The sequence below is a fragment of the Phodopus roborovskii genome, unplaced genomic scaffold, assembly GCF_943737965.1.
Source record: "Phodopus roborovskii unplaced genomic scaffold, PHOROB, whole genome shotgun sequence".
Lineage (NCBI taxonomy): Eukaryota > Metazoa > Chordata > Mammalia > Rodentia > Cricetidae > Phodopus > Phodopus roborovskii.
This window is the reverse complement of record NW_026126563.1, coordinates 20,591,555-20,605,090: the sequence shown is the minus strand read 5'-3', so window position 1 is coordinate 20,605,090 and position 13,536 is coordinate 20,591,555. Positions and strand designations below refer to the sequence as shown.

General features: G+C 36.6%; 1 protein-coding gene across 2 annotated transcripts in view; it reads left to right on the top strand.

Annotated features, from left to right (window-relative positions):
• The window catches only part of Trappc8 (trafficking protein particle complex subunit 8), a 74,039-nt gene that overhangs the window by 41,081 nt on the left and 19,422 nt on the right, over nucleotides 1–13,536 (top strand). For both annotated transcript variants that reach the window (XM_051202066.1, XM_051202065.1), the window contains exons 13-19: nucleotides 1,137–1,361; nucleotides 3,048–3,156; nucleotides 5,438–5,632; nucleotides 6,145–6,275; nucleotides 7,110–7,184; nucleotides 8,317–8,443; nucleotides 10,616–10,770. In XM_051202066.1, the coding sequence (XP_051058023.1) occupies nucleotides 1,137–1,361; nucleotides 3,048–3,156; nucleotides 5,438–5,632; nucleotides 6,145–6,275; nucleotides 7,110–7,184; nucleotides 8,317–8,443; nucleotides 10,616–10,770 (1,017 nt within the window). The remainder of the gene's footprint in view (nucleotides 1–1,136; nucleotides 1,362–3,047; nucleotides 3,157–5,437; nucleotides 5,633–6,144; nucleotides 6,276–7,109; nucleotides 7,185–8,316; nucleotides 8,444–10,615; nucleotides 10,771–13,536) is intronic.

Here is a 13,536-nt window from a genome sequence, read left to right as displayed (position 1 = left end):
TGTTTATTTCTTTAATTTTTCTTTTTGAGTATGCCTATGTGTGGAGTCAGACAACTTGCAAACATAGTTTTCATCCTACAGTGTAAGCCCTCTGGGTTCAAACTTTGGCTGTTAGGTTTGGTGGCAAGCCTTTCTTTATCTTCTGACGACTCTTGCCTAACCCTAATGCCCACCCCTTTGCCAGCCTTTTATATTTATTTAATCCTAAACATTGAATTAAATTCTGCTTTTAAATAATATTTTGGTAAAGACATGAGATTTAGATTTAGATAGATCCAGGCTTAAATCTGGATATATAAATAGCCTGATTTTGGTTACTTAACTTTTCTGTGACTTGGTTTTGGTTTTTAATTTTTCATTTATTGGGGTGTGTGTGTGTGTGTGTTTGTATGTTTGTATGTGAAAGGGGGGGGGGTGGAGAGAGAGAGGGGCCGGGAGTGTATAGTAGTATATATCCCTTTGGAGGTCAGAAGAGAATTCCTGGAGTCAGTTTTCTCCTGTCACTTTGTGGGGTTTGGGGATTGAACTCAAGACAGTTAGGCCTGCTTGCTAGTCAGTGCCTCTATTCCTTGAGCAGTCAGTCTCACTGGCTCTCTGTCTTTTTTTTTTTTTTGGTATAGGACCCAAGCCCTGTGGGATGGTACCCTTATATTTAGGATAGGCATTCCCTTCTCAGTTAAAGTTTTCTGGAAACACTCATAGATACTCCCAGAGGTGTGGTTCCATAGTGATTCTAGATCCAATCAGGTTGACACTGATGACAAAGTATTATACCTTAACTGTTCACAGAAAGAATTTGAAATAAAACCAAATTGAGCAGTGAACATTTTTCTCACGTTAATTTCAGAGGAATAAGGGGTAGGTGTAAGAACAGACAAAAATACCTGCATACTCACTGTCTGGCTGAGAAAACCTAACCTATATTTACACACAGAATTGAGTAATTGTGAGGAGATCATCCTAATTGTTAGCTAGCTTCATTTTCTTTATTACATTCTCTTTTAGTAGGTAAGCCAGGTACCTGTTAGTACTTGTGCAGAGAGTACTTGTGCATGTCTCTGCATGTGTTTGTGTTTATTTTTTCTAGTTCACCACAGATTTAAATTGCAATACATGTCTCATTTATTTTCCTTCAGAAAAAGCATGCTTTGCGCTGCTATTGTCAAGCCATGCAAGTTTACAAAGGAAAAGGCTGGTCTCTGGCAGAGGATCACATCAACTTCACCATTGGGCGCCAGTCCTACACTCTGAGGCAGCTGGACAATGCTGTGTCTGCTTTCAGACACATTTTAGTCAATGAAAGCAAACAGTCTGCTGCTCAACAAGGGGCCTTCCTCAGAGAGTATCTTTATGTTTATAAGGTAAGTATGCTTTTTTTGGAATAAATAATAAATGGGTTTGAATTACTATTTTCAGGAAAAAGCCTTTTTACTATTAGCCCCATAGAGTATAATTAAATGGCTTTATTGCAGAATATGTTATTACCTGTCATAAAAAATTGTGGAAGCAGCTCATTTTTTAAAAGAGAATTTTAATATTTCAGTAAGTGTCATTTTGTGGCTTTTTAAAAAATACCCTTGTAATTAAAATAGAATTATATCATTTCCCCCTTTCCTTCCTCTTGAAGCCTCTTTTTCTTTATTTTTTTAATTTGAATTTTATTTATTCAACTATATATCTACCTGCTTATTTATTTGATGTGTTTGGGTGTTTTGCTTGTACGTGTGTGCATTAACATCTGTGCCCATGCCTACAGAGGCCATAAGAGGTTTTGTATCCCCTGAAATTGAAGACTTACATAGTTGTGAGCCACCATGTAGGTGCTCTGGATCAAACCCTGATCTTCTGGAAGAGGAGCCAGTGCTCTTTGCTGCTGAGCCATCAGCCATCTCTACAGCCCCCACCCCTTATTTTATTTTAGATAAGTCTCATTTTTTAGCTAGGCTGGCTTCAGATGCTTTGCCTTCCCGCCTTAGCCTTCCAAGTACTAATATTACAAGTGTACACCATCCACACATGACTTTAGTTTGTAACTGTTTTGAGATCTTTATAAGAAATACCTTAAGATTTCCTATCTATCTATCTATCTATCTATCTATCTATCTATCTATCTATCTATCTATGGCTAGCCTAGAATTCTATGTATCTAAGAGTGACTTTGAACTCCTGATCTTCCAGCCTCTTACCTCCCCAATGCCGGATTGTGGGCATGTGCTAGGTCTATTTTGTCATGTTTTTATAGAATTGCAGTTAACAAAATAATGGACTCTCCTACCATCCTTAGATTCATGTATTCCTTTTTTTTCCCTGATAAAAGATGAAGTGTGTATTCATAACAAGTATTGTACTGTAATCTAGGTGGATAGAAACCACGAATCACTGTATGATAGGACACTTGGGATGTTTAAACCCTCCCTTTCATGACCTGTGAAAGGTTGAATATTTTATCTTTCTCACAGGAAATAACTGCTCTTTTAGACTTCATGTAAAATCAGACCAGTTAGAAATTGGTAGGTAGGATTCTATAATGACGCAACTAGAAGCATAATCATATTAAAGAACCATTTGCAAGTTTAATATGTAACACAACAACAACAACAAAAAAAAATACTTACCTAGAGGAGTACTCTTCAGGAAGGTTGTATTTTACTGAGAATTAAAACCAGGGCCCTGTGTCTGCTAGATAAGCACTCTTACCACTGAGCTACCTCCCCAGCCCTTTTATTTTTTTATTTTGAGATAGGGTCTTGCTGAGTTGATCAGGCTGGCTTTGCAATTGCTCTGAGGCCAAAGCTCCTGATTAGCTGGAGTTAGTTATAGGTCTGTGCCACCAGGCCTGGCTAGTAAGGTTCTCTAGAAGTAGAGTAAATAATGTCTAAAGTTCTCAATTGTAAAGCTTGATGACTGATACAGCATACAAACTAGTAATTATATATGTCAAATTTTTCTTGCATAACATTTTGATACTTATGTATTAAAAATTAGGAAACAAAAAAAAATGTAGCTTTCTTAAAAACTATTTTTTCCTTCTTTTGTATTTCTCTCAGAATGTAAATCAGCTGTCACCAGATGGCCCTTTACCACAGCTTCCCTTACCATATATTAACAGTTCAGCAACACGGGTTTTCTTTGGCCATGACAGACGACCAGCAGATGGTTAGTAAACTCTCACTTGGCCTAGTTACGTAATGAATATTCTTTGAAGTGTTCTTTCTCCAGTTAGAAATTGATGCCTCACCTATTGTCCAGTCATTAGAGTATAGCCACTACTTTATTGTTTTTCCTTTCCAAAAACTAAAAACAATAAAAACCAAATGGTGTGATTCTTTACAGCAGCGTTTCTCACTCAGGAAGTGCTCATTACTGTATCACCTTGCAAGCATCTTTAATATTTGTTATATATACTCCATTTGGTACATAAAGCACATTTGAATGCAGCATTCCTTTCTTTACTATAGTTACTTATTTTAGTGTTTTGCCTGTATAAAAGCATATTGTGATAAACATGTATATAACTTATAATCTTTTTTTCCTTCTTCCCTGTCCTGAGACAAGGTTCCCAAGCTAGTTAGAACTCTTTATAAACCAGGCTGGCCTTGGACTTGGAGGCCTTCTGCCTCTATCTCTTGTGTAGGTTATAGCTGTGCACTACCATGCCTAACTTTAAGTTCTTTAACTTTTTTATTATGAAAACATGTTTGTTTGGTTTTTTTAAGTTAAAGATGAGACAGAGTTCCATGCAGTTCGGGCTAGCCTCAGACTGACTTTGTACCTTAAAATGGCCTTTGGCCTATTTTCTTGCCTCCTCCTAAGTGCTGAGATTGCAGGTCATATGTCACCATGCTTAATTTTATGTGGTTCTGGGGATCAAATATGTGCTAAGCAAACACCCTCCTACTAAGCTACAATCACCACACCTTTTAAATGAATTCAGGATCTTCTCCTCGGGGTTGAGGCCTGAAAGAGCATTTACTGTTAGACGAAAGGTCGGAATACTGTTCTTGATGCATGATGAGCTGAACTTTGTCATCATAAATACTTTGACATTTCAGCTCAGTGTCTTTCTCCAACTTTACATCATGATTTTTCTTCATAACAAAAATATTTTGATATATTTAAATAAGGAATATATGTAATAGGTCCTGAATGAACTAATTCTACATGTTTAACTTTGAATAATGGAACATAATGTTGAGTGAAAAAAAATCATTTACAACTTAAATTTGAAATACAGAAACCCTTCCATGAATTGTTTATGTGTACACTTGTTAAAAACTTGTAAGAAAACTATGCAAGCATGTCTGAAAGTGATCCCTTTAAGCTGCAGGAGAAGTGATGCCAGTAGAGGCGATGGCTTTGTTGGGATTGGGCGTAAAAACTAAAATAAAAATCAGGTTCATGAGATGAAAGTTGACTTAAAATTTTTTTAAGATATGAGTTTGTCATGATTGCTTAAGAGGTAATGAATGGTACTTGTTCCAATGCCTGACAATCTGAGTTCAGTCCTGGGAAGCCATGTGGTGGGAGGGGAGAGCTGATGCTCCAAACATGCATCCTCCATGCAGATAGAGAGATAGATGTAATTCTAAAAATTAATAAGATGTAAACAGTGGGGCTGGAAAAAATAGGTCAGTGATTAAGAGCATTGGCTGCTGTTCCAGAGGACCCGGGTTTGAGTCCCAGGACCCTTTTGGCCGCTCACAACCTTTTCTAATTCTAGTTCTTGGGGTTCCAAAATCTTCTTGCCTACATGGACAGCAAGCACATAGTGGTACACAAACAGACAGACATGCAAAGCATCCACAGATGTAAAATATTTAGATTTAAAAAAAAAAAAAAAAAAGCTATGCTGTGTTGGCGTGTGCCTTTAATCCTAGCTCTCTGGAGACAGAGGTAGGCAGAGCTTTGAGTTTGAGGCCAGCCTAGTTTACTAGCAAGTTCCCAGGACATCAGAGCTACACAGAGAAACCTTGTCTCAAAAACAAAACAAAACAAACACAAACAAATAAATAAAAACAAAGATACAAGCCAGGTGTCCATACCTTTGATCCCAGCATGTGGGAGGTGGAGACAGAAAAATGTGTTTCATGCCATCTTCAATGTATATAGCTTGTTCAAGGCTAGCCTGAGCTACACGAGATGCTGAATCAAAAACAAAATTTTCCTCTATAGGCAGTGTTTTATTTTTCTGTATGTTGAAATACTTTTGTAAAAATTGTGGAAGTTAGAGAAAATGACATTATTTCAGAGCCAGGAAAAAAAAAAAATATGTCATTATTAGAAGCAAGGTTGCTGTTAGGCTAGAACGAGTAGATATTTGTGAATCAGAGAATTAGAAATTGGGCAAGAGTGCATGTATATGTATGTTATTTATCTGGATACCTCTGGTTCTTACTTGAATAGGTATTTAAATGTGAAAATTGCTTTCTTTTTACAGGGGAAAAGCAAGCAGCTACTCATATAAGTCTTGATCAGGAATATGACTCTGAGTCATCGCAGCAGTGGCGAGAACTTGAGGAGCATGTTGTGGCTGTGGCTAATAAAGGAGTAATTCCATCCAGTTTCTACCCCACACAGTATTGTTTGAACAGTTACTCCGATAACTCCAGATTCCCACTTGCAGTTGTAGAAGGTGGTATAATTGAATTTAAAAAATATTTTACATGTATGAATGTTTTGCCTACATGTGTGTACATGCACCATGTGCATGCTTAGTGCTCCTGAAAGGGGAAGAGGAAGAGTATGGATCTCCTAGAATTGTAGTTAGAGAAGGTTGGGAGCTGCCTTTTGGGTTCTTTGAAAGACCAGCAAGTGATCTTAACCACCGAGCCATCTCTCTAGCCCAATACTTGAATGGTATATTCATAACTTTTTGTTCTAATTGGAGCAAGTTCCAGATAGTTTATGTTCTGCCACATTGCTGGAGGCTGTGGGCACAAGGATAATTCACTATGCACTGAGCTTCATTTGTAAGCAAGTGTTGGGGCTCTAATATCCTTGTGGTGCTGGAGTACCAAGAGAGTGACATTTCCAAACTGAGTTGTATAAAGTAACAAGGGCAGTCTAGGCAAAAGACATGGAAGGTATGTTGAGAGACAGTGCCAGGCTTATGAAAGTTATTACATGTAGCCTTTTCTTTTGCAGAGCCAATTACAGTGGAAGTGGCTTTTAGGAATCCTTTGAAAGTTCCACTCTTGCTGTCCGATTTGGCATTGCTCTGGAAGTTTCAGCCTAAAGATGTCAATGGTAAAGACATTGAAACAGTTCGAGAAGGAGTAAGTTACTAGCAGCTGTCTGTGATGTGTGTGTCTCAGCTACAGCCTTTACTCTTTTTTTTCTACTTTGTTGTAAAAACTACATGTGCTTACTCCTGAAATGTAAGAATACAGAAAAACATGACCTTAAAACTACCTTACTGCTATTTAGAAACAACTACAGTAACATTTTGCTATTTTATCTTTATGTTGATTTTTCATTTGTATGGTTTTTTTGCTCATGTTTTGTATTTCCTTCTGCTATTCATGTTGCCTTGTTTATTTCTGTTGCTTGATAGGTGTTTTCTAGTGTTAAAATGTCTAATACTTCATTTTTGTGTAAACTGTTATGGATGGTTCATAGACTTTTACTGTCATTTACTAGTTGGTTTCAAGGTTTCCATGTTGACTATCACAATAATAGTATGGTGCATTTTTAAATTTAAATTGTGGTAGAATTTTGGGTCAAACCTATGGCCGATGGTGTGTTTGGCAAGCCACACTCACATATCTTATGGTATTTTTGTGCATAGCTTTTAAGTAATTATTTTGGCCATTATTAACTGTGAGTGGTTGAACTTCTGTCGGGGTCTTGTTCTCTTGATAACTGTATGTTTGAATAGATCATTTATTCTCTTTGGTTGAGTCAGGCTGAACAAAATGAAAAATATACGTCAAGTGCCTTCTGTAGATAGGCTCTACTCTGGGAGTAGACAACCCATTTCACAGAGCTTAACTTAGAGGGGCTGGCTTCAATTGATGCTGCTCTTTGTAAATATGGCCAGTAAGATGTTAATGATTTGTTATTTTACTCATTAGTATGTATATTTTAAAAATATACAGTTTGTTCTTTAGGTTACAGGTGAACCTGAAATGATTGGAACTGAAGTTATTTCAGAATTCTTAATTAACAGTGAAGAATCTAAAGTGGTAATTGTTTTAATCTTTTTTTCTGTCTTTTGCCTTTTTAAGCTTGTAAGCTGAAAACAAATTTAAAAGATCAGCTTAATTCATTTAGCTGTTGCATATTCTAGCTTTTTTAAGTCTAAAATTTGAAATATTAGGGAACTGGAATTGCTCCAAAGAAATCAGTAGGAAAGTTTTTGTAGTTTGCCTTTGATTAAGTTTTCAAAGGAACCTGGTACAAATGTTTCTCTGCTTTTTGGTGTTAGTATGGCAAATATACAGGAACTTAGCTGAGCAGCTTTGTTTGTTTATTTGTTGAGACAGGATCTCACTGTGTGGCCTTGGCTATCCTGGAACTGGTGGGTAGCCCTGGCTGTCCTGGAGCTTGATCCCTTGAAGTCATAGAAATTGCCTCCCTCTTTCTCTGGAGTGTGGGGATTAAAAGTGTCACTACATCCAGCCCAGAGTTGGTTTGTTTTTTTGTTTTGTTTGTTTTTTTTCTTAATTAAATATATAATTAAAATATAATTAAAAATATTCTTTTAGGGGTGGGATATTTTTACTGTGTGCAAGGCCTCGTTTGAGCCCCAATAGTACAATACACACACACACACACACACACACACTTACTTGTTTGTTTTGTCCCGCATGGTGGTGTATATCTTTAGCCCCAGAACTCAGAAAGCAGAGGCGGATGTATCTCTTTGAGACCAACCTGTTCTACATAGCAAGTTCCAGAAAATAGCCAAAGCTACATAGTGAGACCCTATCTCAATAATAAAACACAACAAAACCCCAAAACAATTACTGAATTATAGATCTTGTTTTAAGAAAGATGCTTTTCCATACTTAACTGACAGAGGAGATACACAACTAAGAAAGTGACTTCCCAGGGCAAGCCTCTCCATTACACTTGGGATTTGCTGTGGTCTTGCTCCCCAAATAGGGGAAAATCCACAACATAATTTGTGACAGGTGGTGGATTGTGTATGCATTTTCTCCTGAAGTAAAAATTAAAATAAAAAGTTTTCCATACTAAACATTGTGATTTTAAAAGTTTAGATCATGAATTAATTCTGAACCATTCCAAAATGAGGTACTGTGCTATTTAAGATCCTATGAAAACATAATCAGAATGACTTCACTATTTCCATAGGCAAGACTGAAGCTCTTTCCCCATCACATAGGGGAGCTGCACATTCTGGGAGTTGTGTATAATCTTGGCACTATTCAAGGCTCTGTGACAGTAGATGGCATTGGTGCTCTTCCTGGATGTCATACAGGTAAAGCTGTAGCATCGATAAGCAGTTAGAAAAGTAGCTCTTAAACCATCCCATCGAATATAATGAATGAATGGAGGTTTCTTCTAAATAGGTGTAATGTACCTTCCAAGCATATCCAACCTTTTGACATTACTAATGTTGTCATCTACAAAGTTCCTATTTGAGAGCTGCAGTTATATAACTAAAAATTATTGCCAAGAAAAATCTCCATATTTTTAATATGTTGGGCTATATAATGGCATCTAGACATGTATAAGCATATATAATTTAGATTATTCTAACTTCTGACATAGGCTCAAAGGTAAGGGATTTTATACTGTTGATAGTATTTTTGTTATGATCTTAATTTAGTAAATTCTAACTAAATTTTGTTCGTTGAAATGTCTGCTATCAATACAAACCACCTTAGTATATTTTGTTTTTAATATTTCCTTTCTATAAAATAACATACTAAAGCCACTGTTTCCTCTGTCTTTGGATATTAAATATTCAAAGCCACCTGTGGCAGTACATGCCAATAATCCCAGCTTCTTTGGAGGCTAAGACAGGAGACTTGCAAAAATAGCCTGAACAGTTCAGCCAGACAATATTTCAAAATAAAATAAAACTTGGGCTGTTGGTGTAGCTCCCTGGTAGTGCATCTGCCTAGCTGAAGTTCCAGTCTCAGTCTATAGTACTGACAAAGAACAAAACGACTTGGGGGGGGGGGAACACTTGAAATATTGTTAAGTATACCCAAAAGGGGCAGAGTTAGTTTGAAGCTGATATTCTTGGTGCCCTAATATCATTCTCTGCAGACTTTGAAGAAAACTAAAGATATACACATGTACATCACATGGTTTGGTATGTTTTGTTTGTTTGGCTTCTAAATAATTTGGAGAACGCTACAAGATCCTAATGTTACTTTATAAATAATGTATAGTTGGTTGAGTTTAGGTTGAAAAGATGCTAAGAAGTTGGTAACAAACTACTGTAGTTCAGCACTTTATTTTAGTAGATGTATCTTCTAACAAATTAAAATTGACTGCTGTTCATGTTTTGGGTGTGAAGTTAGCATTCATAAAAGCTGTTTATTAACAGTGGGAGTCTCCTGGATACTTGCTGACCTTTGCCTTTGTAGTTAACATTTCCACTTGGACATAAGGGAAACTCAAATAGAAAGGATGGATTAGTGGGAACCAAAATCTACAAACACAAATACACAGAAATTGAGTGTGGTCTTCTCAGTTTTAGTACTGTATTTCTGCTTCCTGTTTGATAAGTGTTTGATGAAGCAGGTAATTTGAAAATAGTCTTACTAATTCTTTACATTTTTAATGCAGTATGAGTGAGGATTGAGATTATTTTTAACTTTGCTTAACTCTTAATTAAGTACCATAGAGTTATGTTAGTTCATAAAATATAGCTAACAGGGTGCTAAAACAAGATACATTAAAGATCATAATTTATGTTAGTGTGTGATATTGTCTGTGAATTAACATTAAAATAAGCTCTATCTTATAAAAAGAATTTTCATGACATTTTAGTATAGTTTTCATACTGAATCTTCACAGGGATCTGGGTTCAATAATTTGTGGGAACACTATGTTATATATCTAATCTGAAACCATCATAGTGACCAAAGGCCCTGAGTAGCCTTTAGGAAAGATAGGACTTGTATGCCCATTCTATCCTTTTCATACATGTACCTGTTTTACTTGGGTGCAATCTCACATAGATGTTGAAAAAGTTAAAAGAATTACAATTTTTATTTTTCTGCTTTTTGAGAAGATATAGTTATACATCTTCAAAATAGTACTGTATTTGGTATGAATAAAAGTAAGAAGCTGACCTGTTTTATGTTTTACTTTAATATTTTCTCATGGTTCATATCAACACTGTATCTTTTGGCGAATAAGGATACTGTATTTTAAAGACTTCTATTCAATGATGAGTAGTCTTCATGCAACATAGCAAATCAAAAAAAAAAAAAAAAGATATTGAATAGCATACTATAGATGATATTAAGCATGGGGTTAAAGTATATTTAACTGTTGTCATTACATGTGTTACTCAGCAATTACCTGGAAATTTTCTAACATTTATGGAAATTTGTGGTATGCATGTATTCAATTTAAGTTAAATCACTAAAACCATCATACTGTTGTAAGGTGTTGAATTTTTTAATTTCAGGGAAACATTCTCTGAGTATGTCAGTCCGAGGGAGACAGGATTTAGAAATTCAAGGTCCTCGACTTAACAACACGAAGGAAGAGAAGACGTCTGTCAAGTATGGCCCTGACCGACGTCTAGACCCTATCGTCACTGAGGAGATGCCGTTGTTGGAGGTATCTCACTTCTTCCCATGACATGGCCAAAATGATTTGCAGAGCCAGATGATGCTTCAAAGAAATTAATTGTTCGTTTAGGCTGTTGATAGTTCATTGATTTCTCCTTGTTGTTGTTTGTTTAAGACAGGATCTCTCTTTGTAGTCCTGGCTGGTCTTGATTGAACTCACAGAGATCTGCCTCCTGAGTGCTGGGATTTTAAACTGTTGTTAAGCTTGCTAAATCCAAGCACTCGGGAGGCAGAGGCAGGCAGTTCTCTGAGTTTGAGGCCAGCCTGGTTTATAAGAGCTAGTTCCAGGACAGCCTTCAAAGCCACAGAGAAACCTTGTCTAGAAAAAAAACCACAAAAGGAAAACCAGAAAAAGAGGAAAAAAACTTGCTAAATAGTTCTCATTGACAGAGGTCAGGCTGTGTGCAAAGTAGCATTCCACCACAGCCATGCTATAAGATATAATCCTCAAAATATTAATAGAAACTGGGGGAATATTTGTAACTCAGCACTTTGGTTATTGAACTCGATGACCCATTGCAATTTACAAAAATAATATGTGAGCAAATACTCCTAGACAGTCTAAGCAGTATACAAGTATGTGGGGATGAATGAATCTGGTAAGTAACCCGACTCAGACAACATGACCTATAAAGTTTGTATGTGTGTATATGTATGAGTAGAAATGAGTGATACTATAGGCTATGCCATTAATAAGGTGACCTGAGAAAAAGGTATTGAGGAAGAAGGGAAAAGCAGTAGGATGTGACATGTAAACAGAAAGGCTGTGTGGAGACACGGAAGAGTACAAGGGGTGGCCAGGGTCATGGGGGAGATCATGAGAGAGAGATTCAAGGAAAGGTTTGCTCATAAGTGCCATAATGAAATCTAAAACTGTATGTGTTAGTTTCTAGATTTTTCTGGTAGGGAAGTTAGTATGACCACCTTTCTCCAAAGGGTGCTTGCAATGTGATCCCAAAATGGTATTTACGTTTTTAGATCTTGTGATCCTAAATACCGTATTGGTAACTGGTTATAAGTAACATCATGTTGAATGGTTAGGTGGTGGTAGTGTTGTGTATTAAGATGAAACCATTGTTGAGCTGCATGTGTTCTGCTCAAATCTAATACATTTAAAGGCCAAGGGGAAAAATTTAATGGGGGAAAAAAACAGCTATTTTCTTGTTAATAAATATTTTATGCATTTTAAAGCTTTATTTTTATGTACATTGGTGTTTTGCCTGCATGTATGTCTGTGTGAGGTGAGGGTGACAGATCCCCTGGAGCTGGACTTACAGACAGTTGTGAGCTGCCATGTGGACACTGGGAATTGAACCCAGGTCCTTTGGAAGCCATCTCTCCAGCCCCTTTTATGTGTGTTTTAACTTTATTTGGTATCTTTATCCAAGTTGAGGATTTTACTTATTTAAAGTCATATTTAGATTTTTTTGTTTGTTTGTTTCTTTGTTCTATACTGACTCTTTTAGTCAAAACTTTCCAGTTAAATTTAATTGATTGACTGTGATGCTGGGGTTCAAACCCAGGATCTCACATGTTCTAGGTACACTTTTTGCCATTGAACCACCTGTGTCTTATTTCCTAATGTCTCTATACTTTAAGCAGCTTATTCTTTCCCTTTATTTCTGCTTTTCCTTCACATTATTTATTTTGCATGGATGTATGGATGCATATACTAGAGTGTGCTTGTGAGTTCAGAGGACAGTTGTTTTTCTCCTGCCAGTTAATTTGAGGGTAGAACTGCAGCCATTACCTTCACCTGCTGAATGTCCCACCACCAAGGTTGTCCTGGGACTGCTAGTCTTCCCATCTATGCCTACCACAGGGCCTGGGCATCCTGCCTGTTTTGTGTTTTAAAATGAAGATTGTATTCTCCTGCATGTCAAAGGGAGTAAGAACAGTTTGTTTCTAGTCCTAGTACTTTTAGTAGGGTGCAGGCTGCTCATTATGCTGTCTATTTACTGATGTTTTGAAAATATCCACTCTCCCCTCCCCCAAGTTTTATTGTTTGTTTGTTGAGATAGGGTCTTACTATATTACCCATATTTAGATGATATTTAGACCATACTGGCCTTGAGATCAGCCTATTTCTGCCATTTGAGTGTTGCTAAAGACTTGTGTCACCATGTGTGGCTATTTACCATTGTGTACTACCTATTTGATTCAGTGATATTTCCTTATTTTGGTGTGTGTCATGTCTTTCACATGGCAAGCCCAATCTCTTAATCTCCCATTTACCTATCCCGGCTTAAAGTTCTTTATGCTCATTCATTGATATTGCATAGTTGTAGGTAAGATTAGCACCTAGGAATTAATTGAGACAGATTGAGTTTAAATGCCATGTTAATATGCTCTCTTTTATAGCTTAAAGTCGTAGGTTACAATTTATGAAGGCTTATTTTCAGAAGCAGGTATTATGATCACTATAATAAGTTTTCAAAATAAATTAGTAGAGGTCACCAAAAAACAAACTTAATTCTACTAGTTAGTAGTTTTTGTTAAACCATATAATTGAAATGTTCCTTAGTTATTAAAGCTGTTAAAATTATAACCAGCCTTTAATTCCATTCCAGCACCCAGGAGGCAGAGTCAGGCATTTCTCTGAGTTTGAGGCCAGCCTGGTCTACAGAATGAGTTCTAGGACAGCCAGGGCTACACAGAGAAACCCTATCTGGAAAAACCAAAGGGCAGGAAAAGTATAACTTTTTTGTATTTCTTTTTTTTTTTTTTTAACATTTTATTTGTTTTTTTTGTTTGT